Raw genomic sequence first — 26,816 nt, forward strand, 5'->3', positions numbered from 1 at the left:
TGGTTTCCATTTTTTATGTACGTAACTAAACTTTTTTTTTTTAGGGAACACTTCACGAATTTGTGTCATCTTTATGCAGGGGCCGTGATAATCTTTTCTGTATTGTTCCGGTTTTAGTGTATGTGCTGCCGAAGTGAACACTCAACAAAATTTTTTTTTGTTTTTCCGAGACAGAGTGTCTCACTGTCACCCAGGCTGGAGTGCAGTGGTATGAGCTCAGCTCACTGCAGCCTACCCCTCCCAGGTTCAAATGATTCTTGTGCCTCAGCCTCCCAAGTAGCCGGGATTACAGACATGTGCCTCCATGCCTGCTGATTTTTATATTTTTAGTGGAGAAGGGTTATGCCATGTTGGCCAGGCTGGTATCTAACTCTTGGCCTCAAACAATCCACCTGCCTCAGCCTTTCAAAGTGCTGGGATTACAGGTGAGATCCACTATGCCTGCCTCAACTAAATTTTTTTTTTTTTTTGAGACAGTCTCACTCTGTCACCCAGGCTGGAGTGCAGTGGCACGATCTCGGCTCACTGCAACCTCCTCCTCCTGGATTTAAGCGAATCTGCTGCCTCAGTCTCCCGAATAGCTGGGATTACAGGCTTGTGCCACCACGCATGGTCTAAGTTTTGTATTTTTAGTAGAGACAGCGTTTCACCATGTTGGTCAGGCTGGTCTTGAACTCCTGCCCTCAAGTGATCCACCCGCCTTGGCCTCCCAAAGTGCTGGCATTACAGGTGTGAGCCACCTTGCCCTGGCTCAACTAAATTTTTGATAAAAGTTTGTAAATAGCAGTGAAATCACTGTTTCTTTTCTTTTTTTTTTTCTTTTTCAGAGACAAGTTTTCCCTTTGTCGCCCATGCTGGAGTTCAGTGGCCTGAGCATGGCTCACTGTAGCCTCTACTTGCTAGGCTGGAGCGATCCTTCCACCTCAGCCTCTCAAGTAGCTTGGACTACAGGCGTGTACCATCATGCCTGGCTAATTTTTGTACTTTTTTGTAGAGATGGAGTTTGACTGTGTTGTCCGGGCTAGTCTTGAACTCCTAGACACAAACAATACACCTGCCTTGGCCTCCTAAAGTGTTAGGATTACAGGCGTGAGCCACCATGCCTGGTCTGAAATCACGTTTTAAACAACCAACTTCAAGGGGAAGGAGATCAATGATCATGTTTAAAGTAGTTTACGCTGTTAAAATTGGCAAATTATCTATTGAAAAATTCAGTGTTTTTTTTTTTTTTGAGAGGCAGTTTCGCTCTGTCGCCCAGGCTGGAGTGCAGTGGCGCGATCTCCGCTTACTGCAAGCTCCGCCGCCTCCCGGGTTCACGCCATTCTCCTGCCTCAGCCTCCCTAGAAGCTGGGACTACAGGTGCCCACCACCACGCCTGGCTGATTGTTTTGTATTTTTAGTAGAGACGTGTTAGCCAGGATGGTCTCAATCTCCTGACCTCGTGATCTGCCCACCTCGGCCTCCCAAAGTGCTGGGATTATAGGCGTGAGCCACCGTGCCCGGCCCAATGTGTTTTAAATAGTTATAATTTATTTTTTATTTTTATTTTTTATATTCGAGGTAGATTCTCACTCATGATCCGCCTGCCTTGGCCTCCCAAAGTGCTGAGGGTACAACCGTGAGCCACCACCCCTGGCCTAAATATTTATAAATTTTTTTTTTTTTTTTTTTTTTTTTTTTTTTTTTGAGACAGAGTCTCGCTCTGCCGCCCAGGCTGGAGTGCAGTGGCGCGATCTCAGCTCACTGCAAGCTCCACCTCCTGGGTTCACGCCATTCTCCTGCCTCAGCCTCCCGAGTAGCTGGGACTACAGGCGCCCGCCACCTCGCCCGGCTAGTTTTTTTTTGTATTTTTTAGTAGAGACAGGGTTTCACCGTGTTAGCCAGGATGGTCTCGATCTCCTGACCTCATGATCCGCCCGTCTTGGCCTCCCAAAGTGCTGGGATTACAGGCTTGAGCCACCGCGCCCGGCCAATATTTACAAATTTTATATTTTTCTTTTTTTTTTTTTTTTTTGAGACAGGATCTTGCTCTGTTGCCCAGGCCGGAGTGCAGTGGTGCGATCTTGGCTCACTGCAACCGCTGCCTCCAGGTTCAAGTGATTCTCATGCCTCAGCTTCCCAAGTGGCTGGGATTACAGGAACAAGCTACCACACTTGGCTAAGTTTTTGTATTCTTAGTAGAGACAGGGTTTCACCATGTTGGCCATGCTGGTCTCGAACTCTTGGCCTTAAGTGATATGCCTACCTCAGCATCCCAAAGAGCTGGGATTACAGGTGGTAGTCACCATTCCTGGTCTATATTCTTTTTTTTATTAACAGTATTTTTATTAGAAGTGTTTCCATTATACCTACAGATTCAGTTCTGTCATCACAGATTCCAAAATACTATTCATATTCTAAAAGTTGGGCAGTCCTAGAGCTTGGTAGGTTTTTAAATTACACATGTATTATGAAACCTAATTACCAAATGTGAATTTGTGTATAGGTATAAATAGGGAACTAGGAACTACTGATATGGATAGGGTATATCAGCGCTTCCTGGTAGTGACTTTTCAATTAATGACTGATGTATAGTATCTGCTCCCCTGTGATAGACTCATTTCGCATGTACTGCATGTCCTCAACCCTTTATAATACTGAGTGTCCTATGCTAAAGGTAATAATGTTAAGCATTGTAGTTTTGAGGCTGTCATTAAATTTTCAAGTTTCAAGGTTTTAAATTCCAACATTGGAATTTGTTGAAACAGGATTTGACCTCTATTCAAATTGTATATCCTGAACTGGTAGGACATAACCTATCAAACACTCATTCTGTCTTGAAATAAACATGCTAAAAATGTAGTATTTTAGAAGCAATGTACATTTTTCATACAGATTCAATATCCCTAATCCAAAAATCTAGAAATCCTCCAAAATCGGAAACATTCTGAGTGCTGACATGATACTCAAAGGAAATGCTCATTGGAGCTTTTCAGTATTTAGATTTTTGCATTGAGTATGCTCATCCAGTATAATGAAAATAATCCAAAATCTAAAACTTTTTAAAATTTGAAACACTCTGGTTTGAGGCATTTTGGATAAGGGAGTACCTAACCTGTATTAGCACTTTATTTGAACTCATAAAGTAAACATTGGAGAAAACAAAACCTAAATATGAAACACAGACTGGCTGGTCATGGTGGCTGATGCCTGTGATCCCAGCACTTTAGGAGGCCAAGGCTGGAGGATTGCTTCAGGTAGGAGTTTGAGACCAGAGTCTGGGCGTCCCATCTTTTTTTTTTTTTTTTTTTTTTTTTTGTGGGGAGACAGTCTTACCGTGTCGCCAGGCTGGAGTGCAGTGGCTCGATCTCGGCTCACTTCCCAGATTCAGGGAAGTGGAGAATACTCAGCCTCCTGAGTAGCTGGGACTACAGGCGGGTGCCACCACACCTGGCTAATTTTTTTTGTATTTTAGTAGAGACAGGGTTTCACCATGTTGGCCAGGATGGTCTTGATCTTCTGACCTCATGACCCCCCGCCTTGGCCTCCCAAAGTGCTGGGACTATAGGCGTGAGCCCCTGTGCCTGGCCCCTGTCTCTTAAAAAAAAAAACAAAAAAAAAATTAGCCAGCTTGGTTGTGTGCACCTGTAGTCTCAGCTACTTGAAATGTTGTGGTGGGTGAATCACTTGAGCCTCGAGGCTGCAGTGAGCCATGATTGCACCACTGCAGTCCAGTTTGGGTGACAGAGCAAGATCTTGTCTCCAAACAGACAAAAAGCCATAGACTGAATTTATTTGCAATGATGATGAGATAATTAAAATACCTTAATTTTTCTTTTTTTCTTTTTCTTTTTTTTGTTTTTTGAGACAGAGTCTCGCTCTGTCGCCCAGGCTGGAGTGCAGTGGGGTGATCTTGGCTCACTGCAACCTCTGCCTCCTGGGTTGAAGCAATTCTCCTTCCTCAGTCTCCCGAGTAGCTGGGATTTCAGGCGTGCACCATGCCCAGCTAATTTGTGTATTTTTAGTAGAGATGCGGTTTCACCATGTTGGCCAGGCTGGTCTTGAACTCCTGACTTCAGGTGATCTGCCTGCCTTGACCTTCCAGAGTGCTGGGACTACAGATGTGAGCCCCTGCACCCTGCCTCTGTGTGTGTGTGTGTGTGTGTGTGTGTGTGTGTGTGTGTGTGTGTGTGAGAGAGAAAAACAGAGTCTTGCTCTGTCACTTAGACTGGAGTGCAGTGGTACGATCATGGCTCACTGCAACCTTGACCTCCCTCCCTGGCTCAAGTGATCCTCCCACCTCAGCCTCCATAGTAGCTGGGACGAGAAGTGCATGCCACCAGGCCCAGCTAACTTTATTTTTTTTAGAGATAAGGTCTCACTGTGCTGCTCAGGCTGCTCTTGAACTCCTGGGCTCTTGGAATCTTCCTTTCTTGGCTCCCAAAGTAATGGGATTACAGGCATGAGTCACCTTGCTCAGCCTGATTTCTCTTGTTCTTCTAGTGAAGCCAAACCAAGAAGAAATCTATTTTGAATAATGAGAAATTGAGATTTGTAAAGAATATTCTGACAGTGGTTGAGAAATTACAATTTTTTTTCCCTGAACATCTTAAAAATTAGAATAATTTAAAAACTCTGTATTGGCCGGGCACGGTGGCTCTTGTCTGTAATCCCAGCACTTTGAGAGGCTGAGGTGGGTGGATCACGAGGTCGGGAGTTCGAGTCCAACCTGGCCAATATGGTGAAACACCCCCCCCCTCCCGTCTCTACTAAAAATACAAAAAAACTAGCCGGGCGTGTTGGCACACACCTGTAGTCCCAGCTACTTGGGAGGCTGAGGCGGGAGAATCTCTTGGACCCAGGAGGCAGAGGTTGCAGTGAGCCGAGATTGCACCACTGTACTCCAGCCTGGGCAATAGAGGGAGACTCCGTCTCAAAAAAAAAAAAAAAAAAAAAAATTTATATTACATTGTGACTCAAAGAGTTTTCTGGTAATGAGCTTTGTTCCTAGGATGGAAAAATCTGAGTGCACATTATAATAATGTTGCATGTTTATCTGTCTGAAACTTTATTAACAGAAAGTTTCAGATGATCATTTTACACTCCATTGACTACCCCAGTTCTGGTTGATGTGGTACAAACTAACCTATATTGTATTGTATTCTGTCTGATTTAAAAGGGATTAAAACGATAAAAATTGGCAGGAGTCAATAGCCGTTGAGATTTATGTTCTTGTATTTTGACTAAATGACATTCTTTTATGGAAAGTATTTAAAATTTCACACAAGGGGCAACAGTATTCTTTAAAAAGATACATTACAAGAGATAGATCTTTGTGATCTAGGAAATATTCATGCAAAGCACCAATGTTTTCCTTTATAACTACTTGTCATAAAAATAGAGAAGATTCCCTGTGGTTAAGGTTCTCAGATCTTTTTCAACCGTCTGATACTGTGAAGGAATAGATAAGACCTATGTGGCCTGATTTTATTTGTAGACATGAGTTAGTCTGTTATACTATAGATGTCTTATTTTTTCTGAGAATGTGCATGGCACAATTTTTTTTTTTTGAGAGAGAGTCTTGCCCTGTCACCCAGGCTGGAATGCAATGGCACGATCTTGGATTACTGCAACCTTGACCTCCCCAGTTCAAGTGATTCTCATGTCTCACAATAGCTGGAACTACAGGCACATACCACCATGCCCAGCTAATTTGTTTGTTTGTTTGTTTGTTTTTGAGATGGAGTCTCACTCTGTCGCCCAGGCTGGAGTGTAGTGGCACCATCTCGGCTCACTACAAGCTCCGCCTCCCGAGTTCACGCCGTTCTCCTGCCTCAGCCTCCCTAGTAGCTGGGACTACAGGCGCCTGCCACCGTGCCCAGCTAATATTTTTTTGTATTTTTAGTAGAGACGGGCTTTCACCGTGGTCTCAATCTCCTGACCTCGTGATCCGCCTACCTCGGCCTCCCAAAGTGCTGGAATTATAGGCATGAGCCACCGAGCCCAGCCCAATTTTTGTATTTTAATAGAGACGAGGTTTCACCATGTTGGCCAGATTGGTCTTGAACTCCTGGGCTCAACTGATCGGCCTGCCTTGGCTGCCCGAAGTGTTGGGATTATGGGCGTGAGCCACCACATCCAGCTCTTGGCACAAAATTTGTCTATCACTTATTAATAAATTGAGATAGGCAAAAAATTGTATCTGGGCCATACGTGGTAGGAGGCGAGGCAAGAGGACCACTTGGGAAGGTCCAGGAGTTTGTGACTAGCCTGGGCAATATGGCGAGACCTTGTCTCTACAAAAAATTTTAAAAATCAGCTGGGTGTGGTGGTATGTGCCGTGGTCCCAGTTTCTTAGGAGGCTAAGCTGGAACTGTTGCTTGAGCATGGGAAATTGAGGCTGCAGTGAGCCATGATTGTGTCATTGCATTCCAGCCTGGGCAACAAAGTGAGTCCCTGTCTCAAAAAAAACAGGATTGAAAACTGACTCTTCTGATCTATTCCTGGAAAGCTATCTTTTTACAAAATCCCACTGACTACTATAATTTGCTGATTATTATGAGAGGCTTCTGCCACCGTGTGGCTTAATAATTCTGAAATAGTTGCTTGGACCCTTTCTCCTTAGATATTTAGTTTGATGATATCTATTTTGGCTGGTCAGAGAGGCTTGCTGTCTGCTTTGAAGTGAACAGAATGATTCAGTATATTTTTCATTAGTTTTGACTTACAGCTTAGCTATATTTCTATTTTTTTTGTAAATATCTTCAACAATTTATATTTCTTACAGGCAAAGCATTCTAAAATACTATTTCTTTTTGCCAAGGTTTTTGTACCTCTTTAACAATAGAATAGTATTAAATTGTTGAGCTCTTCTTGTTTGTTATTTAAATCTTTGCTAAAATGTAGAGTAAATTCAATGAACTCCATGAGTTGCAGTGATACTTTGTGAATTTAAGATGATTACTTCCTGCATTTTATTTCTATTTTTAAATTTTTTATATTTTGAGACAGAGCCTCCCTTTGTTGCCCAGGGTGGAGTGTAATGGCATGGTGATGGCTTACTGTAGCTTTGACTTCCTGGGCTCAAATGATGCTCCCACCTCAGGACTGCCTGTCACCATCTGCCCCCAAGTAGCTGGAACCACACACATATACCACCATGCCCAGCTAATTCTTTTTGAGACAGAGTCTTGATGTCACCCAGACCGGAGTGTAGTCATACAATCTTGGCTCACTGCATCTTCCCCCTCCTAGGCTTAAGCAATTCTCCTGCCTCAGCCTCTCGAGTAGCTGGGATTACAAGGCACACAACACCACACCTGGTTAATTTTTTTTTTTTTTTTTTTGAGATGGAGTCTCACTCTGTCTCTTCGGCTGGAGTGCAGTGGTGTGATCTCAGCTCACTGCAACCTCTGCCCCTGGGGTTCAAGCAGTTCTGCCTCAGCCTCCTGAGTAGCTGAGAGTACAGGTGCACACCGCCACGCCTGGCTAAATTTTGTATTTTATTAGAGACTGGGTTTCACTGTGTTGCCCAGGCTGGTCTCTAACTCCTGAGTTCAGGCAGTCTCCCCACCTCGGCCTCCCAAAGTGCTAGCTAGGATTATAGGCGTGAGCCACCGTGCCTGGCCAATTTTTGTGTTTTTAGTAGAGACGGTTTCACCAGGCTGAGCAGGCGGATCTTCAACTCTTGACCTCAAGTGATCTGCCCGCCTCAGCCTCTCAAAGTGCTAGGATTACAGGCGTGAGCACTGTGCCTGTTCTAATTTTTTTTTTTTGAGACGAGTTTCGCACTGTCGCCTGGGCTGGAGTGCAATGGCACGATCTTGGCTCACTGGAACCTCTGCCTCCCAGATTCAAGCAATTCTCCTGCCTCAGCCTCCTGAGTAGCTGGGATTACAGGCACTTGCTACCATACCCGGCTAATTTTTTGTAGTTTTAGTAGAGTTGGGGTTTCCCTATGTTGGCCAGTCTGGTCTCGAACTCTTTACCTCATGATCTGCCTGCCTCAGCCTCCCAAAGTGCTGGGATTACAGGCGGAAGCCACTGTGCCCAGCCTAATTTTTTTTTTTTTTTTAATTCTTTGTAGTGATAGGGTCTCACTGTGTTTTCCAGGGTGGTCTCAAACTCCTGGCCTCAAGCAGTCCTCGTGCCTCAGCCTCCCAAAGTGCTGGGATCACAGGGGTGAGCCACCATGCCAAGGTGAATTTTATTTCATCTTGATAAAAATCTGAATAAAATCTTAGGAACGATATATTAAGAGTTTGATGAAGGGAACTGCAAGTAATATCACAAATAAAATGATCGTTTCTTTAATATACTATAGATTTCTTTTTATAAAATTTATCTCAGCTGGGCACGGTGGCCCACGCCTGTAATCCCAGCATTTTGGGAGGCCGAGGCGGGTGGATTAATTGGGACCAGGAGTTCAAGAGCAGCCTGGCAAACATGGTGAAACCCCATCTCTACTAAAAATACAAAAATTAGTTGGGCGTGGTGGCACATGCCTGTAATCCCAGCTACTTGGGAAGCTGAGGTAGGAGAATCGCTTGAACCCGGGAGGCAGAGGTTGTAGTGAGCCAAGATCACACCACTGCATTCCAGCCTGGGTGACAGTGATACTCTGTCTCAAAAAAAAAAAAAAAAGTATCTTTAGTTGTGGTAAATTATATTTTTTAACGTTACAGGTCTTTTTCCTTAAAAATGAGATGTAATCTTTTAGTAACCAGGCATTATGATCTTTGAAAATTTTTATTTGCATATCTTTAATTGTAATTTTGTCATCTCTTCCCCTTTATTGTTTAGTCCAAAAGAAACTCTTCCTTCAAAACCTGTGAAGAAAGAGAAGGAACAGAGGACGCGTCACCTACTCACAGACCTCCCTCTCCCTCCAGAGCTCCCTGGTGGAGATCTGTCTCCCCCAGACTCTCCAGAACCAAAGGCAATCACACCACCTCAGCAACCATATAAAAAGAGACCAAAGTAAGTTTTTGGAGGAATCTATCTTTCATGATAGTTTTCTCCCTTCCTTTTGAACTAAATCTCTCATGTTTCTTCTATAGCCTATACCAGTAAGATCATAGAAGTTTGGTCCCAAAGTATACCTTTTATTTTATTTTAGTGGACAAAAGCCTTCCTTGGAGACCCAGGTCATTCATCTGTGCCCTCAGATACCCAACTCTGTTTTTAGAACAACAGAAAATTCCCAAATCCAGATATACTATGAACATTTATGTCATTATGTCTTTTTTATTCATAATATTTAGAGTACTGAGGAAGAATAAAAGCTTTTTAAATTCAGGATGTGTCAATCATGTACACATTAATGAAAAATTAATAGATGTGGGATTTTTTTTCTGAAAGCATATAAATTGTCATGCCATAAATAGAGTATAATCTGGGTCTAATCTTCTGATTGTTAGCATTTCTCTCTTAATAATAAAAATAGTTATTTATTGAGCACATATTATTGTCATAGTTTTATATATATATATTTTTGAGACGGAGTTGCGTTCTTTGTTGCCCAGGCTGGAATGCAGTGGTGCTGTCTCTGCTCATCACAACCTCCGCCTCCCTGGTTCAAGCGATTCTCCTGCCTCAGCCTCCCGAATAGCTGGGATTATGGGCACACGCCACCACACCAGGCTAATTTTTGTATTTTTAGTAGAGTTGGGGGTTTCACCATGTTGGCCAGGCTGGTCTCGAACTCCTGACCTCAGGTGATCCACCGCCTTGGCCTCCCAAAGTGCTGGGATTATAGGCATGAGCCGCCGTGTCTGGCCTTATATTTTCATAGTAGCCTTAGCATGTAGCGATTAATTTCCCATTTTATAGTTGAAGCCATACCTGAGAGAGGTGAGAAAGTAAGCAATCTGTTATTTCAGCTTATGTCTTCCTAAAGCTATAGCCTTGTGCCTTAGACACTGTGAGAGACTGTGTATTTTTTTTTTTTTTTTTTTTGAGACCGAGTCTCACTCTGTCACCCAGGCTGGAGTGCAGTGGTGCGATCTTGCTCACTGTATCCTCTGCCTCCTGGATTCAAGCAATTCTCCTGCCTCAGAGTAGCTGGAGTACAGGTGTACACCACCACACCTGGATAATTTTTGTATTTTTAGTGGAGATGGGTTTCACCTTCTTGGTCAGACTGGTCTTGAACTTCTGACCTCGTGATCCACCTGCCTCAGTCTGCTAAAGTACTGGGATTACAGGCAGGAGCCACTGAGCCCGGCTTGTTTATGTATTTCATGTTAGGTTTTTATTTATTATTTATTTATTTATTTTTGAGACAGAGTCTCACTCTGTTGCCCAGGCTATTGCCCAGGAGTGCAGTGGCGCAATCTCTGTTGCCCAGGAGTGCAGTGGCGCAAACTCCACTCACTGCAACCTCCGCCTCCCAGGTTCAAGCGATTCTTCTGCCTCTGTCTACCAGGTAGCTGGGACTACAGGCGCCCACCACCATGGCCGACTGCGTCTTTATATATTTCATATCGTTTAATTTCTGACTTTTTAGTAAAAAATATATAAAAGATACTCCACAGGAGTGGCTGGGTGCGGTGGCTCACGCTTGTAATCCCAGCACTTTGGGAGGCCGAGGTGGGCGGATCATAGGGTCAAGAGATCGAGACCATCTTGGCCAACATGGTGAAACCCCATCTCTACTGAAAATACAAAAATTAGCTGGGCGTTGTGGCGCCTGCCTGTAGAGTACTAAGGAAGAATAAAAGCTTTTAAATTCAGCTCGTGACAGAGCAAGACTCCATCTCAAAAAAAAAAAAAAAAGATACAGGAGTTAGTGAAATCATCATAAAAGAATCCTTTTTCTTTGACTAGATTTCATTTTCTTTTTTTTTGAGTTGGAGTCTCGCTCTGTCACCCAGGCTGGAGTGCAGTGGCATGACCTTGGCTCATTGTCACCTCCGCCTCCTGGGTTCAAGCAATTCTCCTGCCTCAGCCTCCTGAGTAGCTGGGACTACAGGCACCCGCCACCACGCCCGGCTAATTTTTTGTATATTCAGTAGAGACGGGGTTTCACCGTGTTAGCCAGGGTGGTCTCGATCTCCTCACCTCGTGATCTGCCTGCCTCGGTCTCCCAAAGTGCTGGGATTACAGGCGTGAGCCTCCGCGCCAGGCCAACTTCATTTTCTTAAATAACTGTTTTGTTGTTTTTCCTTTTTAGAATTTGTTGTCCTCGTTATGGAGAAAGAAGACAAACAGAAAGCGACTGGGGGAAACGCTGTGTGGACAAGTTTGACATTATTGGGATTATTGGAGAAGGAACCTATGGCCAAGTATATAAAGCCAAGGACAAAGACACCGGTAAATATTGCCACAAAATTTTAGATGTCAGAATGTTAACAATTTAGCATTCCTAATATCTTAAGTGGACTTAGCAAAAGTAAATTCTGACGTGTTTTTCTTTTTTTTTTTTTTTTTTTTTGAGGCGGACTCTTGCTCTGTCCCCCAGGCTGTAGTGCAGTGGTGTGATCTCACTGCAAGCTCCGCCTCCCGGGTTCATGCCATTCTCCTGCCTCAGCCTCCTGAGTAACTGGGATTACAGACCATGTGCAACCACACCTGACTAATTTTTGTTGTTTTTAGTAGAGACAAGGTTTCACTATGTCATCCAGGCTGGTCTTGAACTCCTGACCTCAAGCAGTCTGTCTGCCTCGGCCTCCCAAAGTGCTGGGATTGTAGGTGTGAGCTGGGATTATAGGTGTGAGCGCTGGGCCTTGTTTTATTTTTATTTTTTGATACGGAGTCTTGCACTGTCATCCAGGCTAGAGTGCAGTGGGTCAGTCTCTGCTCACTGGAGGCTCTGCCTCCTGGGTTCAAGTGATACCCTGCGTCAGCCTCCTGAGTAGCTGACATTATAGGCACATGCCACCAAGCCCAGCTAATTTCTGTATTTTTAGTAGAGATGGAGTTTTACCATGTTGGCCAGGCTTGAACTCCAGGCTGGTCTCAAACTCCTAACCTGAAATGATCCACCCACCTCAGCCTCCCTAAGTGCTGGGATTACAGGTGTGAGCCACCATGCTTGGCCAAATTTTTAGTTCTAATTTTGTCTCCAAAAGTTAATTGAGTAGATCAAAGGTTTCCAAAAGAATACTATAATTATAACTTTTAAAACTCTCCAGCTGGGTGCGGTGACTCATGCCTATAATTTCAGCACTTTGGGAGGCCAGGTGGGCAGATCACAAGGTCAGGAGATTGAGACCATCCTGGCTAACGTGGTGAAACCCCCGTGTCTACTAAAAATAGAAAAAATTAGCCAGGCATGGTGCCACACGCCTATAGTCCCAGCTACTCAGGAGGCGGAGGCAGGAGAATCACTTGAACCTAGGAGGCGGAGGTTGCAGTGAGCGGAGGTCACGCCACTGCACTGCAGCCTGGGTGACAGAGCAAGACTGTCTCCAAAAAAAGAAAAAATCCATATCTTAAGATAAAATTAAAACCAAGAAAGGGAATATAGAATTTCCTTTTTTGTTTTTTTATTGAGAAGGAGTCATCCTGTCACCCAGGGTAGAGTGCAATGATGGCGATCTCGGCTCACTGCAACCTCTGCTCACTGCAACCTCTGCCTCCTGCGTTCAAGCAATTCTCCTGTCTCAGCCTCCCGAGTACCTGGGATTACAGGCGTCCACCACCATGCCCGGCTAATTTTTGTATTTTAGTAGAGACGGGATTTCACCACATTGGCTAGGCTGGTCTCGAATTCCTGACCTCAGGTGATCCGCCCACCTGCTGGGATTACAGGTGTGAGCCACTGCGCCCAGCCTAGAGTTTACTTTTTTTTTTTTTTTTTTTGAGACGGAGTCTCGCTGTGTCTCCCAGGCTGGAGTGCAGTGGCGTGATCTCGGCTCACTGCAAGCTCCGCCTCCCGGGTTCACGCCATTCTCCCGCCTCAGCCTCCCAAGTAGCTGAGACTACAGGCGCCCGCCACCACGCCCGGCTAGTTTTTTGTATTTTTAGTAGAGACAGGGTTTCACCATGTTAGCCAGGATAGTCTCGATTTCCTGACCTCGTGATCCACCCGCCTCGGCCTCCCAAAGTGCTGGGATTACAGGCTTGAGCCACCGCGCCCAGCCAAGTTTATTTTTTAAAGGTGTATAAGTATCTCGTGTGTAAGCATTAAAGTAAGCACTAAGTTTGTCTTCCAGAGCAAGGGCATATATTGCTGGTTCACAATAGTGGCCAAAAATGCTCATTGGTAATAACAGTTTACATTTGTTTCGGCAGGAGAACTAGTGGCTCTGAAGAAGGTGAGACTAGACAATGAGAAAGAGGGCTTCCCAATCACAGCCATTCGTGAAATCAAAATTCTTCGTCAGTTAATCCACCGAAGTGTTGTTAACATGAAGGAAATTGTCACAGATAAACAAGATGCACTGGATTTCAAGAAGGATAAAGGTACCAGCAAAGAATCACATATTTTTACAGGGTAGACTGGTTCAATCTTTGCCTTTCTTTTTTCTTTCTTTCTTTCTTATTTATTTATTTATTGTCAGACAGAGTCTCACAGTGTCGCCCAGGCTGGATTGCAGTCGTGCGGTGTTGGCTCACTGCAACCTCTGCCTCTCAGGTTTAAGTGATTCTTGTGCCTCAGCCCCCAAGTAGCAGGGATTACAGGCATGTGCCATCATGCCAGGCTTATTTTTGTATATTTAGTTAAGGGGGGGTTTCGCTATGTTGGTCAAGCTGGTCTCAAACTCCTGACCTCAGGTGATCCGCCCACCTTGGCCCCCCAAAGTGCTGGGATTACAGGAGTGAGCTACCATGCCTGGCCTCGTTTGTGTGTGTGTGTGTGTGTGTGTGTGTGTGTGTGTTTTAAATTATAAAATAATAATGAATGGATATGATGCATGTATGCCTTTGGTGGAAAAACTGAAAACATAGAAGAAAAAGAAGATGGTAGTAGTTTATCTCCTATTTTCTCCCTATATGCTACCACCATCCATGGGAAACCACGGAAGTATTAATACATTTTGGTATATTTGCTTTTAGTTCTTTTTTTTTTTTTTTTTTTTTTGAGACAGAGTTTCACTCTCTCACCCAGGCTGGAGTGCATTGGCTCTGTCTTGGCTTACTACAACCTCCACTTCCCAGGTTCAAGCGATTCTCTTCCCTCAGCCTCAGCCTCCCAGGTAGCTGGGTAGCTGGGATTACAGGCACGTGCCACCACTCCCAGCTAATTTTTATAATTTTAGTAGAGACCAGGTTTCACCATGTTGACCAGGCTAGTCTCGAACTCCCGACCTCAGGCAATCATCCGCCTCAGCCTGCCAAAGAGCCGGGATTACAAGGGTGAGCCACCACACTCAGCCCTGCTTTTACTACTTTGAAAGCCCTGCTTTTTAGTACTTTATGCCATATCTACTGTATTTATTTTAACAAAGCTAAGATCAAAGGTTATTTAGTGTTGTATAATAACCAATTATTATAAAGGTTATTTAGTGTTGTCATAAGCAATTTCTCATATCATTAACACATTTTAATGGCTATGCATAAACATGAACCCAAATTTACCAGTCCCTGTTGAGCAATTAGTTGCCAATTTTCAATTAAAAAAAAAATAATAGGCCAGGTGCAGTGACTCACCCCTGTAATCCCAACACTTTGGGAGGCCGAGTCGGGTTGATCACCTGAGGTCAGGAGTTCGAGACCAGCCTGGCCAAGATGTTGAAACCCCATCTCTACTAAAAATACAATATTTAGCTGGGCATGGTGGCAAGCACCTGTAATCTTCAGCTGCTTGGGAGGCTGAGGCAGGAGAATCATTTGAACCCGGTAGGTGGAGGTTGCAGTGAGTCGAGATCACGCCATTGCACTCCAGCCTGGGTGACAAGAGCAAAACTCTGTCTCAAAAAAAAAAACCCCAAAAACATAATAGCAATGCCTTGAGTATCTTTCTGCATAAATCTTTGCATTATGATTTATTTTCATTGTATAGCATTTTTGATGTAAGAGTTATTTGGTCAAATGGATTTTCATATTTAATGTCAGATTCCTTTTAAGAAAAATAGTATGTCCAGTGGGTGTCCATCTCAGTGTATCATCCCCAACATTGAGTATATCTTTTTTTTTTTTAATTTTGAGAAGGAGTCTCACTCTGTCGCCCAGGCTGAAGTGCAGTGATGCGGTACAGCGACAAAATCTTGGCTCACTGCAACCTCCGCCTCCTGGGTTCAAGTGATTCTCCTGCCTCAGCCTTTGGAGTAGGTGGGATTACAGGCACACGCCACCACTACCGGCTAATTTTTGTATTTTTATTAGAGACAAGGTTTCGCCATTTGGCTGGGATGGTCTCAAACTCCTGACCCCAGGTGATCGCCCACCTCGGCCTCCCAAAGTGCTGGGATTACAGGCGTGAGCCAGTGTACCTGGCCAAGTATATCTTTTTTAAAAATTGTCATCTGGGTTAGGTGTGGTTGCTCATGCCTATAATCCCAGTACTTTGGGAGGCCAATGCAGGTGGATCACCTGAAGTCAGGAGTTTGAGACAAGCCTGGCCAACGTGGTGAAACCCCTCTCTACTAAAAATGCAAAAATTCACTGGGCATGGTGCTGGGCACTTTTAATCCCAGCTACTGGGAAGGTTGAGGCAGGAGAATTGCTTGAACCCGGGAGGTAGAGGTTGCAGTGAGCCGAGATAGTGTCGCTGTACTTGAGCCTGGGCAACAGATCAAGACCCTGTCTCCAAAAAAAAAATTGTCATCTGGATAGGTTAAGTATGATATTATTATTTTATATATTATTTTAATTTAATTTTTATTTTTTGAGACAGAGTCTCAGTGTGTCACCCAGGCTGGAGTACAGTGGTGATCATAGCTCATTACATCCTCAACCTCTAGGCTCAAGTGATTCTCCATGCCTCAGCCTCCTGATTAGCTGAGACAACAGGCATGCACCACCACATCCAGATGATTTTTTATATTTTTAGTAGAAACGGGATCTCTCTATGTTGCCCAGGCAGGTCTCTAACTCCTGGGCTCAAGCGGTCTGCTCACCTTAGCCTCCTAAAGTGCTGGGATTACAGACACCGCACCCAGCCAATGTCACTTTGGATTATATTCCTAATATTTTGGGTTTTCTCTGTGTTACTACTTTTACTTTCTCTCCCTCTCTCTTTCTCTCTTTTTTTGTTTTTTGAGACAGAATCTTGCTCTGTCACCCAGGCTGCAGTGCAGTGACATGATCACAGCTCACGGTAACTGAACTCCTGGGTTCAAGTGATCCTCCTGACTCACCCTCCCAAGTAACTAGGACTAGACAGCACTCCTGGCTGATTTTTAAAAATTTTGGTAGAAACAGGATTTTGCTGTGTTGCCCATCCTGGTCTGTCTTTTTTTTTTTTTTTTGAGACAGAGTCTCGCTCTGTCACCCAGGCTGGAGTGCAGTGGCATGATCTCTGCTCACTGCAAGCTCCGCCTCCCAGGTTCACGCCATTCTCCTGCCTCAGCCTCCCGAGTAGCTGGGACTACAGGCGCCCACCACCACGCCTGGCTCATTTTTTTGTATTTTCAGTAGAGTCGGGGTTTCACTGTGTCAGCTAGGATGGTCTTGATCTCCTGACCTTGTGATCTTCCCGTCTTGGCCTCCCATAGTGCGGGATTACAGGCGTGAGCCACCGCGCCCGGCCATACTTCTTTTTTTTTCGTTTTTTGTAGACGGAATCTTGCTTTCTCACCCAGGCTAGAGTACATTGGTGCAATCACAGCTTATTGTAGCCTCGAACTCCTGGGCTCATATGATTCTCTTGCTTCGGCCTCCCGAGTGTCCAGGAATACAGGCAAGCACCATCACACCTAGCTAATTTATAAATTTTTTTGTGGAGATGGTGTCTCACTATTTTGCCCAGTCTGGTTTCCAAAGCTCAGGCAATCCTCTCACCTCAGCTCCTCAAAATGTGGGGATTACAGGCATAAGTCACTGAACACAGCCCCAAATTTAAGGGATTGAATTCGTTGATTCATTTTTCTCTCAATTTTTAAATACTATGATTTTATTTTTTTCCTTTCTTTTTTTTGAGACGGAATCTTGCTCTTTTTGCCCAGGCTGGAGTGCAGTGCCACTGTCTTGGCTCACTGCAACCTCTGCCTCCCAGGTTCAAGCAATTCTCATGCCTCAGCCTCCCTGAGTAGTTGGAATTACAGGTGCATGCCACCACGCCCAGGTAATTTTTGTATTTTTAGCAGTTAGGGTTTCACCATGTTGGCCAAGCTTGTCTCGAACTCCTGACCTCAAGTGATCTGCCCACCTTGGCCTCCGATAGTGCCGGGATTACAGGCATGAACCCAGCCTCTTTTTTTTTTTTTTTTTTCTTGAGATGGAGTTTTGCTCTTGTTGCCTGGGCTGAAGTGCAATGGTGCAGTCTTGGCTCACTGCAACCTCTGCCTCCTGGGTTCAAGCGATTCTCCTGCCTTAGCCTCCCGTGTAGCTGGAATTATAGGCGCCTGCCATCATGCCTGGCTAATTTTTGTATTTTTTTTTAGTAGAGATGGGGTTTCACCATGTTGGCCAGGTTGGTCTCGAACTCCTGACCTCAGGCAGTCCTCCTGCCTTGGCCTCCCAAAGTGCTGGAATTATAGGCGTGAGCCACCACGCCCGGCCAGTACTATGAATTTCACTAATAATTTATAACACATTTATTATGCTGTCCTTGGCATATTGAGTCCTGTTAACTTGTATAAAAACCTTTACAAAATAGTCATCAATAATATGTAACTAATGGGCATGGTTGTGTTACAAATGCAACTTCATTTACAGCAACAAGCAGCAGGCTGGCTCTGGTCTAAGGTCTGTAATTTGCTAACTGACTTAGGTCATTAAAGTCTAATAAGACAGGCTGAGCACAGTGGTTTATGCCTCTAACCTCAGCACTTTGGGATGTTGGGATGGAAGGATTGCCTGAGCCGAAGAGTTAGAGACCAACCTGGGTACCATAGCAAGACCCTGTCTCTACAAAAAGTGAAAAACATTAACTGGGTGTGGCGGCGTGTGCCTGTATTCCCAGCTACATGAGAGGCTGAGGTGGAAGATTTGCTTGAGCCCAGGAGTTTGAGGCTGTAGTGAGCCATGATCATGCCACTGCGCTCCATCCTGGGCAACAGAATGAGACTCTGTCTCAAAAAAAGATAGAAAAAGGCTGAGTGTGGTAGCTGACGCCTGTAATCCAAACACTTTGGGAAGCCCAGGTGGGCGGATCACCTGAGGTCGGGAGTTTGAGACCAGCCTGACCAACATGGTGAAATCTTGTCTCTACTCAAAATATAAAAATTAACCGGGACTTGGTGGCGCATGCTTGTAATCCCAGCTACACGGGAAGCTGAGGCAGGAGAATGGCTTGAACCCAGGAGACAGAGGTTGCAGTGAGCTGAGATAGTGCCACCGCACTCCAGCATGGGTGGCAGAGTGAGAGTCTGTCTTAAAAAAACAGCCTAGTAATGCAACCCGATCAGGACAGTTGCCCCCACGAAGAGGTGAGTAGGCCATACAGTACTAGACTAGGAATCAGAAGATTAATTCCTTTTTTTTTTTTTTTTTTGAGAAGGAGTCTGGCTCTGTCGCCCAGGCTGGAGTGCAGTGGCGCGATCTCGGCTCACTGCAAGCTCCGCCTCCCAGGTTCCCACCATTCTCCTGCCTCAGCCTCCGCAAGTAGCTGGGACTGAAGGTGCCTGCCACCACGTCTGGCTTATTTTTTGTATTTTTAGTAGAGATGGGGTTTCACTGTGTTAGCCAGGATGGTCTTGATCTCCTGACCTCGTGATCCGCCCATCTCGGCCTCCCAAAGTGCTGGGATTACAGGTGTGAGCCACCACGCCTGGCCTTTTTTTTTTTTTTTTTTTTTTTTTTTTTTTTTGAGAAGGAGTCTTTGTTACCCAGGCTGGAATGCAGTGGCACCATCTTAGCTCACTGCAACCTCCAGCTCCTGGGTTCAAGTGATTCTCCCACCTCAGCCTCCCAAGTAGCTGGGATTATAGGCACGTGCCACCCATGCCCAACTAATTTTTGTATTTTTTTTTTAGTCGAAATGGGGTTTCACCATGTTGGGCAGGCTGGTGTTGAACTCATGACCTCAAGTGACCCGCCCTCCTCGGCCTCCCAAAGTGCTGAGATTACAGGCATCTGCCACCGCGCCCAGCCACAGAAGATTAATTCAAATGTTAGCTCCGTTATTTATTATTAGGAAGGGCTAATTATTCAACTACTCTTAGTTTCAGTTTCTTCATCTATAAAATTCAAGGGTTTTTTCTAGACAGTCTATGGTCAACTCCAAAATTATATTAGGATTGAGGCATTGTTACTTCAGCATTCTTTTTTTTTCTTGTTTTTAATTTTTTTTCGTCTTATGTAGGTGCCTTTTACCTTGTATTTGAGTATATGGACCATGACTTAATGGGACTGCTAGAATCTGGTTTGGTGCACTTTTCTGAAGACCATATCAAGTCGTTCATGAAACAGCTAATGGAAGGATTGGATTACTGTCACAAAAAGAATTTCCTGCATCGGGATATTAAGTGTTCTAACATTTTGCTGAATAACAGGTAACATAGTAACCAAATAAGATTAATTTCTTTTCTCCTCTCCTCTGACCTTTTTAGTTTCAAATGGTTAATTGGTGTTATAATTAGACCTAATAGTGCAGTATTCGCACACACATTGAGTTTTTAGTGATATTCCCTATGTTCAGTGTGGGAGAAACATGCCTGCTCCTTCAGTTGTTCTTGAGCCTTTCTCAGTTACCAGCTTTCTGAGTAGACATTGATGTGCAGTTGGTGATTGGCCTTTTCTGCCCAGTACTTACTCGTAGGTTTTAATAGTGTAAACAAGCAGGAATCTGGTGATGAACAGGTGTTAATTCATCAGAAGTTTTTTATCTGCTTTCTTCTTTTCTGTTTATTTGCCTATACTGCATTGGTAATATCAGAAGTATTATGCATAGTAGGGTTTTTTTTTTTTTTGAGACGGAGTTTCACTCTTGTTGTCCAGGCTGGAGTGTAGTGGCGTGATCTCAGCTCACTGCAACCTCCACTTCCCAAGTTCAAGTGATTCTCCTGCCTCAGCCTCCCGAGTAGCTGGGATTACAGGCAACCAGCACCATGCTCGGCTAATTTTTGTATTTTTAGTAGAGATGGGGTTTCACTATATTGGCCAGGCTGGTCTCGAACTCCTGACCTCGTGATCCACCCGCCTTGGCCTCCTAAAGTGCTGGGATTACAGATGTGAGCCACCGCGCCTGGCACACTAGTTTTTTTGTTTGTTTGTTTTTGAGACAGAGTCTTGCTCTATCGCCCAGGCTGGAGTGCAGTGGCATGGTCTCAGCTCACCTCAAGCTCTGCCTCCTGGGTTCACGCCATTCTTCTGCCTCAGCCTCCCGAGTAGCTGGTATTACAGGCGCCCGTTGCCACGCCCAGCTGATTTTTTGTATTTTTAGTAGAGATGGGGTTTCACCATGTTAGCCAGGATGGTCTCGATCTCCTGACCTTGTGATCCGCCCGCCTCGGCCTCCCAAAGTGCTGGGATTACAGGTGTGAGCCACTGCGTCTGGCCCTGGCACACTAGTTTTTTTAACAGCCTACTTGCTGAGGAATAAAGAACAAATCTGGTACCATTTAAATCGGGCAAGTGTTTAGTTCTTTAGGTAATTAGGTTGGTTACCTCTATTTTTGTCTGATTGACTCATTGTTTTAAACATTTCGGTTCAGTTTTATCTGGCAGACATTATATAGGAAAAAGGAAAGATTATGACACATTTCCTCTCTTTATGGTGTAAAATAACCAATCGTGGATGGTTTCCTGGGACTTTCCAGATTTTAGCTCTAAAAGGCTCTCATGCGATGGTTGAACACTGGAACTCAAAACTTTTGCAGGAGAAATAAATTACTCAGTTCGGTAAACTTTTATTGAGCTCAATTTTTTTTCCCTTTGAATTTGAGAGTATCTGGAAAGATGTATCCTTGAGGAATGAATAAGAATTTATCTGAAAAACTGATAGTGGGTGATCAAATTTCTAGGCAGAAGAAGCTGCATGCCACAAAAGCACATAAACATGAAAATAACACGTTATGTCTGGAAACCTGTAAACAGGTCAGTATTTCTAGAGTAAGAAGAGGGAAGCACGTAATGGCCAAGAGATGAAGCTGGATAGTTACGTGAAGCCCATTTATGGATCTTGTATGCCCCACTGAGGAACTTAAACTTTATCTGTATTTGACAAGGATCAGCATAACTTGAACCCAGGAGGTGGAGGTTGCAGTGAGGCGAGATCATTCTGCCTGGGCGACAGAGCGAGACTCCATCTCAAAAAAAGAAATAATCTTAGACTGAGTCTAATCACTCTGTCGCCCAGGCTAGAGTTCAATGGCAGGATCTCACTGCAACCTCCAACTCCTGGGTTCAGGCGATGCTCCTGCCTCAGCCTCCTGAGTAGCTGGGATTACAGGTGTCCGCCACCATGCCCAGCTAATTTTTCTTTTTTTAGTAGAGATGGGGTTTCACCATATTGGCCAGGCTGGTCTTGAACTCCTGACCTCAAGTGATCTGCCTGCCTTAGCCTCCCAAAGTGCTGGTATTACAGGCGTGAGCCACTGTATCCGGCCAAAAGAGTATTTCTTTTTTTTTTTTGAGAAGGAGTCTGGCTCTGTCACCCAGACTGGTGTGCAGTGGCGCGATCTCGGCTCACTGCAAGCTCTGCCTCCCAGGCTCCCACCATTCTCCTGCCTCAGCCTCCGCGAGTAGCTGGGACTACAGGTGCCCGCTACCATGCCTGGCTTATTTTTTGTATTTTTAGTAGAGATGGGGTTTCACTGTGTTAGCCAGGATGGTCTCGATCTCCTGACCTCGTGATCCGCCCATCTCGGCCTTCCAAAGTGCTGGGATTACAGGTGTGAGCCACCGCGCCCGGCCAAGAGTATTTCTTTATGTTGCTTTCTCTGACTCATAATTCCTAGTAAAGTTGGAGATTGGTGACTCTCCATCTATAATAAATAATGCATTAAGAACTTCTGGCCTATAGTATAATATACTTTCTGCTGTTCTCTTTACTCCTCCATGAGGAGATGTCTCAAAGCAGGGAATAATTGCAGCTCTGTTTGGTGTCCTTTCTGGTGGGTAAGGCCCCTTTTTCTTCCTGACTTTCCAGAGTCAGAAAGCTGATGAGGTCCCAGACTAAATTGAATTTCCTCCTCAGGTTGCTAAGTAGGATACAGGAATCCCATGGTCTAGCCTGATCCATCCAGCCTCTTCCCTTACCCACTTAGCTGTGTCTACTCAGACCTCTGGGTGAGACGGCCTGGAGAAAACGGTGAAGGGTTGTCAGCTGGGCAAGGAAAAGAGAGAACAGTTGGCAAGAGAGAGAGAGAAGACCAGAGTTGGATTCCTTGATGTTCATTATATTTTAATTACAAAGTATAAATGAGACCAAATCATTTTATATAGAAGAGAGACACAGTCAGTCTTCTGTTTTGGAAAGGTCGCCAAATGATCACTTTATGCTCATAAACTGGAGGCAGAGAGACCCTCTAAGAACTTTGTAAGAAGTGGTCAGTGCTTAAAATAACCCAGACACTACTAGTAGGGATGGACTCAGTAGATCTGTAGACTTTGGTTGAATGAGTGAATGGTAGATAGTGAATTAGAGAAAGTAAGATCACTCACAGGTTTCTGACTTGAAAAACTATCTAGATGGGTGGCACTACTAGCCAATACAAGGAAGACGGAAGAGTAGGATGGATGGGGTAACAGGCAAATCTCTTTTGGATGTGTCTTTTATATATTCAGGGTAGTGATATTTAATAGCATATGGTCATTTGGGAATTCCAAACTACCAGTACAGATTTGGTAGTTACCAAGCATAGGAAATTTGTCAGAAATGTCACCCAAGAGAAATTGTCAGAGAGATAGGAAGAAAATAAGGAAAATATGAATGCAGGATAGGCAAGTTTAAGAAGGGAGTGATCATTGATGTCAGATGATGCAGGCAAATTATAAGAGAATCTGAAAATTAAAAAGTCAGTAGTGATATTAGTGTGGAGTAAGGGGATGAGTAGCACAATTAATGAGAAGGTAGTGGTAGGGGGTGTCTTTAATTTTTAATTTTAAGGATGGCAGATATTTGAATATATTTAAATGCTAAGGGGAGGCCAACGGGGTGGCTCACATGTGAAATCCTAACACTATGGGAGGCTTTGAGCTGGGCAGGTCACTTGATGCTAGGAGTTGGAGACCAGCCTGGCCAACATAGCAAAACTCTGTCTCTACTAAAACTACTAAAATTAGCTGAGCTTGGTGGTGCACGCCTCTAATCCCATCCCAGGCCCAGGAGGCCAAGGCATGAGAATTGCTTGAACCTGGGATGCAGAGATTGCACCACTGCACTCCAGCCTGGGTGACAGAGCAAGACCCTGTCTCAAAAAAAAAAAAAAAAAAAAAAATGCTAAGGAGAGAGAATATCTGTACAAAGGGAGCAGTTAAAGATTTGGGGGCTGGGCACAGTGGCTCACGCCTGTAATCCCAGCACTTTGGGAGGCCGAGGTGGGTGGATCACGAGGTCAGGAGATCGAGATCATCTTGCTCAACATGGTAAAGCCCTGTCTCTACTAAAATACAAAAAATTAGCTGGGTGTGGTGGCACGTGACTGTAATCCCAGCTACTTGGGAGGTTGAGGCAGGGGAATCACTTGAACCTGGGGGACAGAAGTTGCAGTGAGTTGAGATCGCGCCACTGCACTCCAGCCTGGCAACAGAGCAAGACTCCGTCTCGGAAAAAAAAAAAGGCCGGGTGTGGTGGCTCACACCCGTAATCCCAGCACTTTGGGAGGCCAAGGTGGGCGGATCACGAGGTCAAGAGATCAAGACCATCCTGGCCAACATGGTGAAACCCCATCTCTACTGAAAATAGAAAAACTAACTGGATATGGAGGCACATACCTGTAGTCCCAGCTACTCAGGAGGTTGAGGCAGGAGAACTGTTTGAACCTGGGAGGCGGAGGTTGCAGTGAGCTGAGATCGCGCCACCGCACTCCACCCTGGTGACAGAGCGAGATTCCGTCTCAAAAAAAATAAAAAAATAAAAAATAAAAAAGATTTGGCAAAGAACCAAAATAATTTAAAGGAGCAAGGTTCTAGAATAGATGGGATTGAGGCCACAGGTGGAGGGATTGATTACCCTTGGTCAAGAAAAGAGATTGACATACTTTTTATGTATCGTTGAACCTTGAACAACGCGGGTTTCAACTGTGGCATGTCCACTTATACACAGATTTTTATCCAACCAAAGACGAATAAAAAACAATGTTTGCAGTATATAAAACTTGTGTATATGGAGTACCAGTGTTTCATATATGCTGTTTCTGTAAAACCTACTGCAGGACTTGAGTTTGCTTGAATTTTGGTATATATGGGAGTCTTGGAACCAATCCCGTAGATATACTGAGGGATAACTGTAATTAAAAGGAAAGAGGAAAGTAAGATTATAGATGGAAGTAGGTTTACTGGAAAAAGGTAGGATGTTAAGTACCTCTCACCTAATGACTTTAATTTTTTCACTGAAAAAGGTCATTTATTAAGTAAGTGTAAGAGGGTAGGGGATGGATTAGAGCATTAAGGAGAATGCCAAAGGTGTGTAAGGACAGCCATGCTGAATGGAAGTTGCTGATTACAGGCAAGTAAAAGGACTAATCAGTAGCATTCAGGAATTAACAGAGAGAGGAAGTCACACATTTTGCAGTGGCACCATACAATATGATTATATGATTTTTTATTTTTATTTTTTTTGAGATGGAGTCTCACTCTGTCACCCAGGCTGGAGTGCAGTGGCGCTATCTCGGCTCACTGCAACCTCTGCCTCCCGGGTTCAAGCAGTTCTCCTGCCTCCGCCTCCCGAGTAGTTGGGACTACAGGCGCATGCTACCACACCTGGCTAATTTTTGTATTTTTAGAGACGGGGTTTCACCATGTCGGCCAGGCTGGGTCTCAAACCTCTGACCTCAAGTGACCCACCCACCTCAGCCTCCTAAAGTGCTAGGATTACAGGTGTGAGCCACCACGCCCGGCCAGTTATATGATTTTTATTCTTTGCCCTTGTGTTCAGCTCTCTAGGTAGAGCAGAAAAGGCAGATTTTCTAATGATCCAGAATTAGGGACTTAAGGATTAGCTATATCACAAGCTAAGGGAACCAGGAAGACAGTAGTTTGGTTAATTAACCAAGGGGTCCAGGCAGGCAAGGGAAGGAAGTATTATGTGAGAGAGGGCTGAACTGGGAGTGAGTGGAGGCACTGTGTACTTGAAGGTCTTGTCAGAAGGCAAAAATGTTAAACCATGGTCTCAGAAAGAATTCTCCACATATTTCTGTATTCATCTTATTCCTTTGAGACAGGACAAACAACATGATGGCACTTCTTTTGTATTTTATTTTAATTAATTTATTTATTTATTTTGTATTTTATTTTTTGAGATGGAGTCTCACCGTGTCACCCAGGCTGGAGTGCAGTGGCACAATCTCGGCTCACTGCAACCTCGGCCTCCCGGGTTCAAGCGATTCTCCCGCCTCAGCCTCCCAAGTGGCTAGGACTATAGGTGTCCGCTGCCACGCCCATCTGATTTTTGTATTTTTAGTAGAGACGGGGGTTTCACCTGGTTTCACCAGGCTGGTCTCAAACTCCTGACTTAAATGATCCGCCTGCCTTGGTCTCCCAAAGTGTTGGGACTACAGGCGTGAGCCACTGCACCCAGCCTGTTCTATTTTATATTGCAAAAAGTTACCAATACTTCCACACTTCATAGTGAGTCACCTTAATGGTTTAGTTGTAAGGAAAAGCAGGAGTCAGTAAAAGTGCTATCAGTGGCCTGGCGTGGTGGCTTATGCCTGTAATCCCAGCACTTTGGGAGGCCAAGGCAGGTGGATCACCTGAGGTAGGGAGTTCAAGATCAGCCTGACCAACATGGAGAAACACCATCTCTACTAAAAATACAAAATTAACCATGAGTGGTGGTGCATGCCTATAATCCCAGCCATTTGGGAGGCAGAGGTTGCAAGTGAGCTGAGATAGTGCCATTGCACTCCAGCCTGGGCAACAAGAGTGAAACTCAGTCTTTTTTTTTTTTTTTTTTTTTAAAGTGCTATCAACAGGTTCTATAGCAGACTAAATTCATTTAATAAACATTTATTTAGTACCTAGTGTGAGCCAGGCAGGAAATATGTTAGATGCTGGTGATATTCAGGTCTACCCTGATTTCTGTAACTATATATCCATTTCCATTTTAACTTTCAGTCATACTATGTGCCTTGAATCTTGAATCGTCTCAGGCTTTCAGAGTAAGGATGCCAAGTAATTTGAGGAATCATCTTTGTCTCAATATAAGTTAACTATTTCTTTCTGCTTTTCTCAGAATTTGCTTATAAATTGAACTTAATGTAATGGTGTTTGGAGCAAATGGATAAGGTACCTTTAACTTGACTAGGAATAAGCATTGATTTAATGTAGAAGTTTGTTGCTGGTAGTTACCTTGTTTTAATATTGTCCCATGTTCATATCTTGGGGAGTACCTCTTGGCCTTTTTTCTGTACTACATATTGAGTCCCCTGTGCTTGAGACAAGAATTCTTTTGGATTTCAGATTTTTTTAGATTTTTGAATATTTACATTATATTTACTGGTTCTGAACATCCCAAATCTGAAATGTTCCAGTGAGTATATCCTTTGAGTATCATGTTGGCACTCAAAAAGTTTCAGATTTTGCTTCAGACAGAGATGGGGGGAAAGGGTTCTGAAAAATTTTGGATTTCAGATTTTTGGATTTGGATGCGCAATCTGTATCTCATTTTTTTGCCTGATCTGAGC

The 26,816-nt window shown here is 44.2% G+C and overlaps 1 protein-coding gene and 1 non-coding gene across 8 annotated transcripts in view; one reads left to right on the forward strand and one right to left on the reverse strand.

Moving 5' to 3' along the window:
• CDK12 (cyclin dependent kinase 12) overlaps positions 1-26,816 on the forward strand; it is an 89,668-nt gene that overhangs the window by 22,727 nt on the left and 40,125 nt on the right. For all 7 annotated transcript variants that reach the window (XR_012425781.1, XR_012425782.1, XM_005584019.5 and 4 more), the window contains exons 3-6: positions 8,782-8,958; positions 11,153-11,292; positions 13,216-13,386; positions 19,331-19,520. Coding sequence is in view for 5 of the 7 variants with exons in the window: in XM_005584019.5 (XP_005584076.1) it covers positions 8,782-8,958; positions 11,153-11,292; positions 13,216-13,386; positions 19,331-19,520 (678 nt within the window). In the remaining 2 variants the exon portion in view is untranslated. The remainder of the gene's footprint in view (positions 1-8,781; positions 8,959-11,152; positions 11,293-13,215; positions 13,387-19,330; positions 19,521-26,816) is intronic.
• LOC123569573 (U6 spliceosomal RNA) lies at positions 37-141 on the reverse strand. Its single transcript, XR_006693395.1, has one exon. It is a non-coding gene; the product is annotated as a U6 spliceosomal RNA (small nuclear RNA).

This window comes from Macaca fascicularis, chromosome 16 (assembly GCF_037993035.2).
Source record: "Macaca fascicularis isolate 582-1 chromosome 16, T2T-MFA8v1.1".
NCBI lineage: Eukaryota > Metazoa > Chordata > Mammalia > Primates > Cercopithecidae > Macaca > Macaca fascicularis.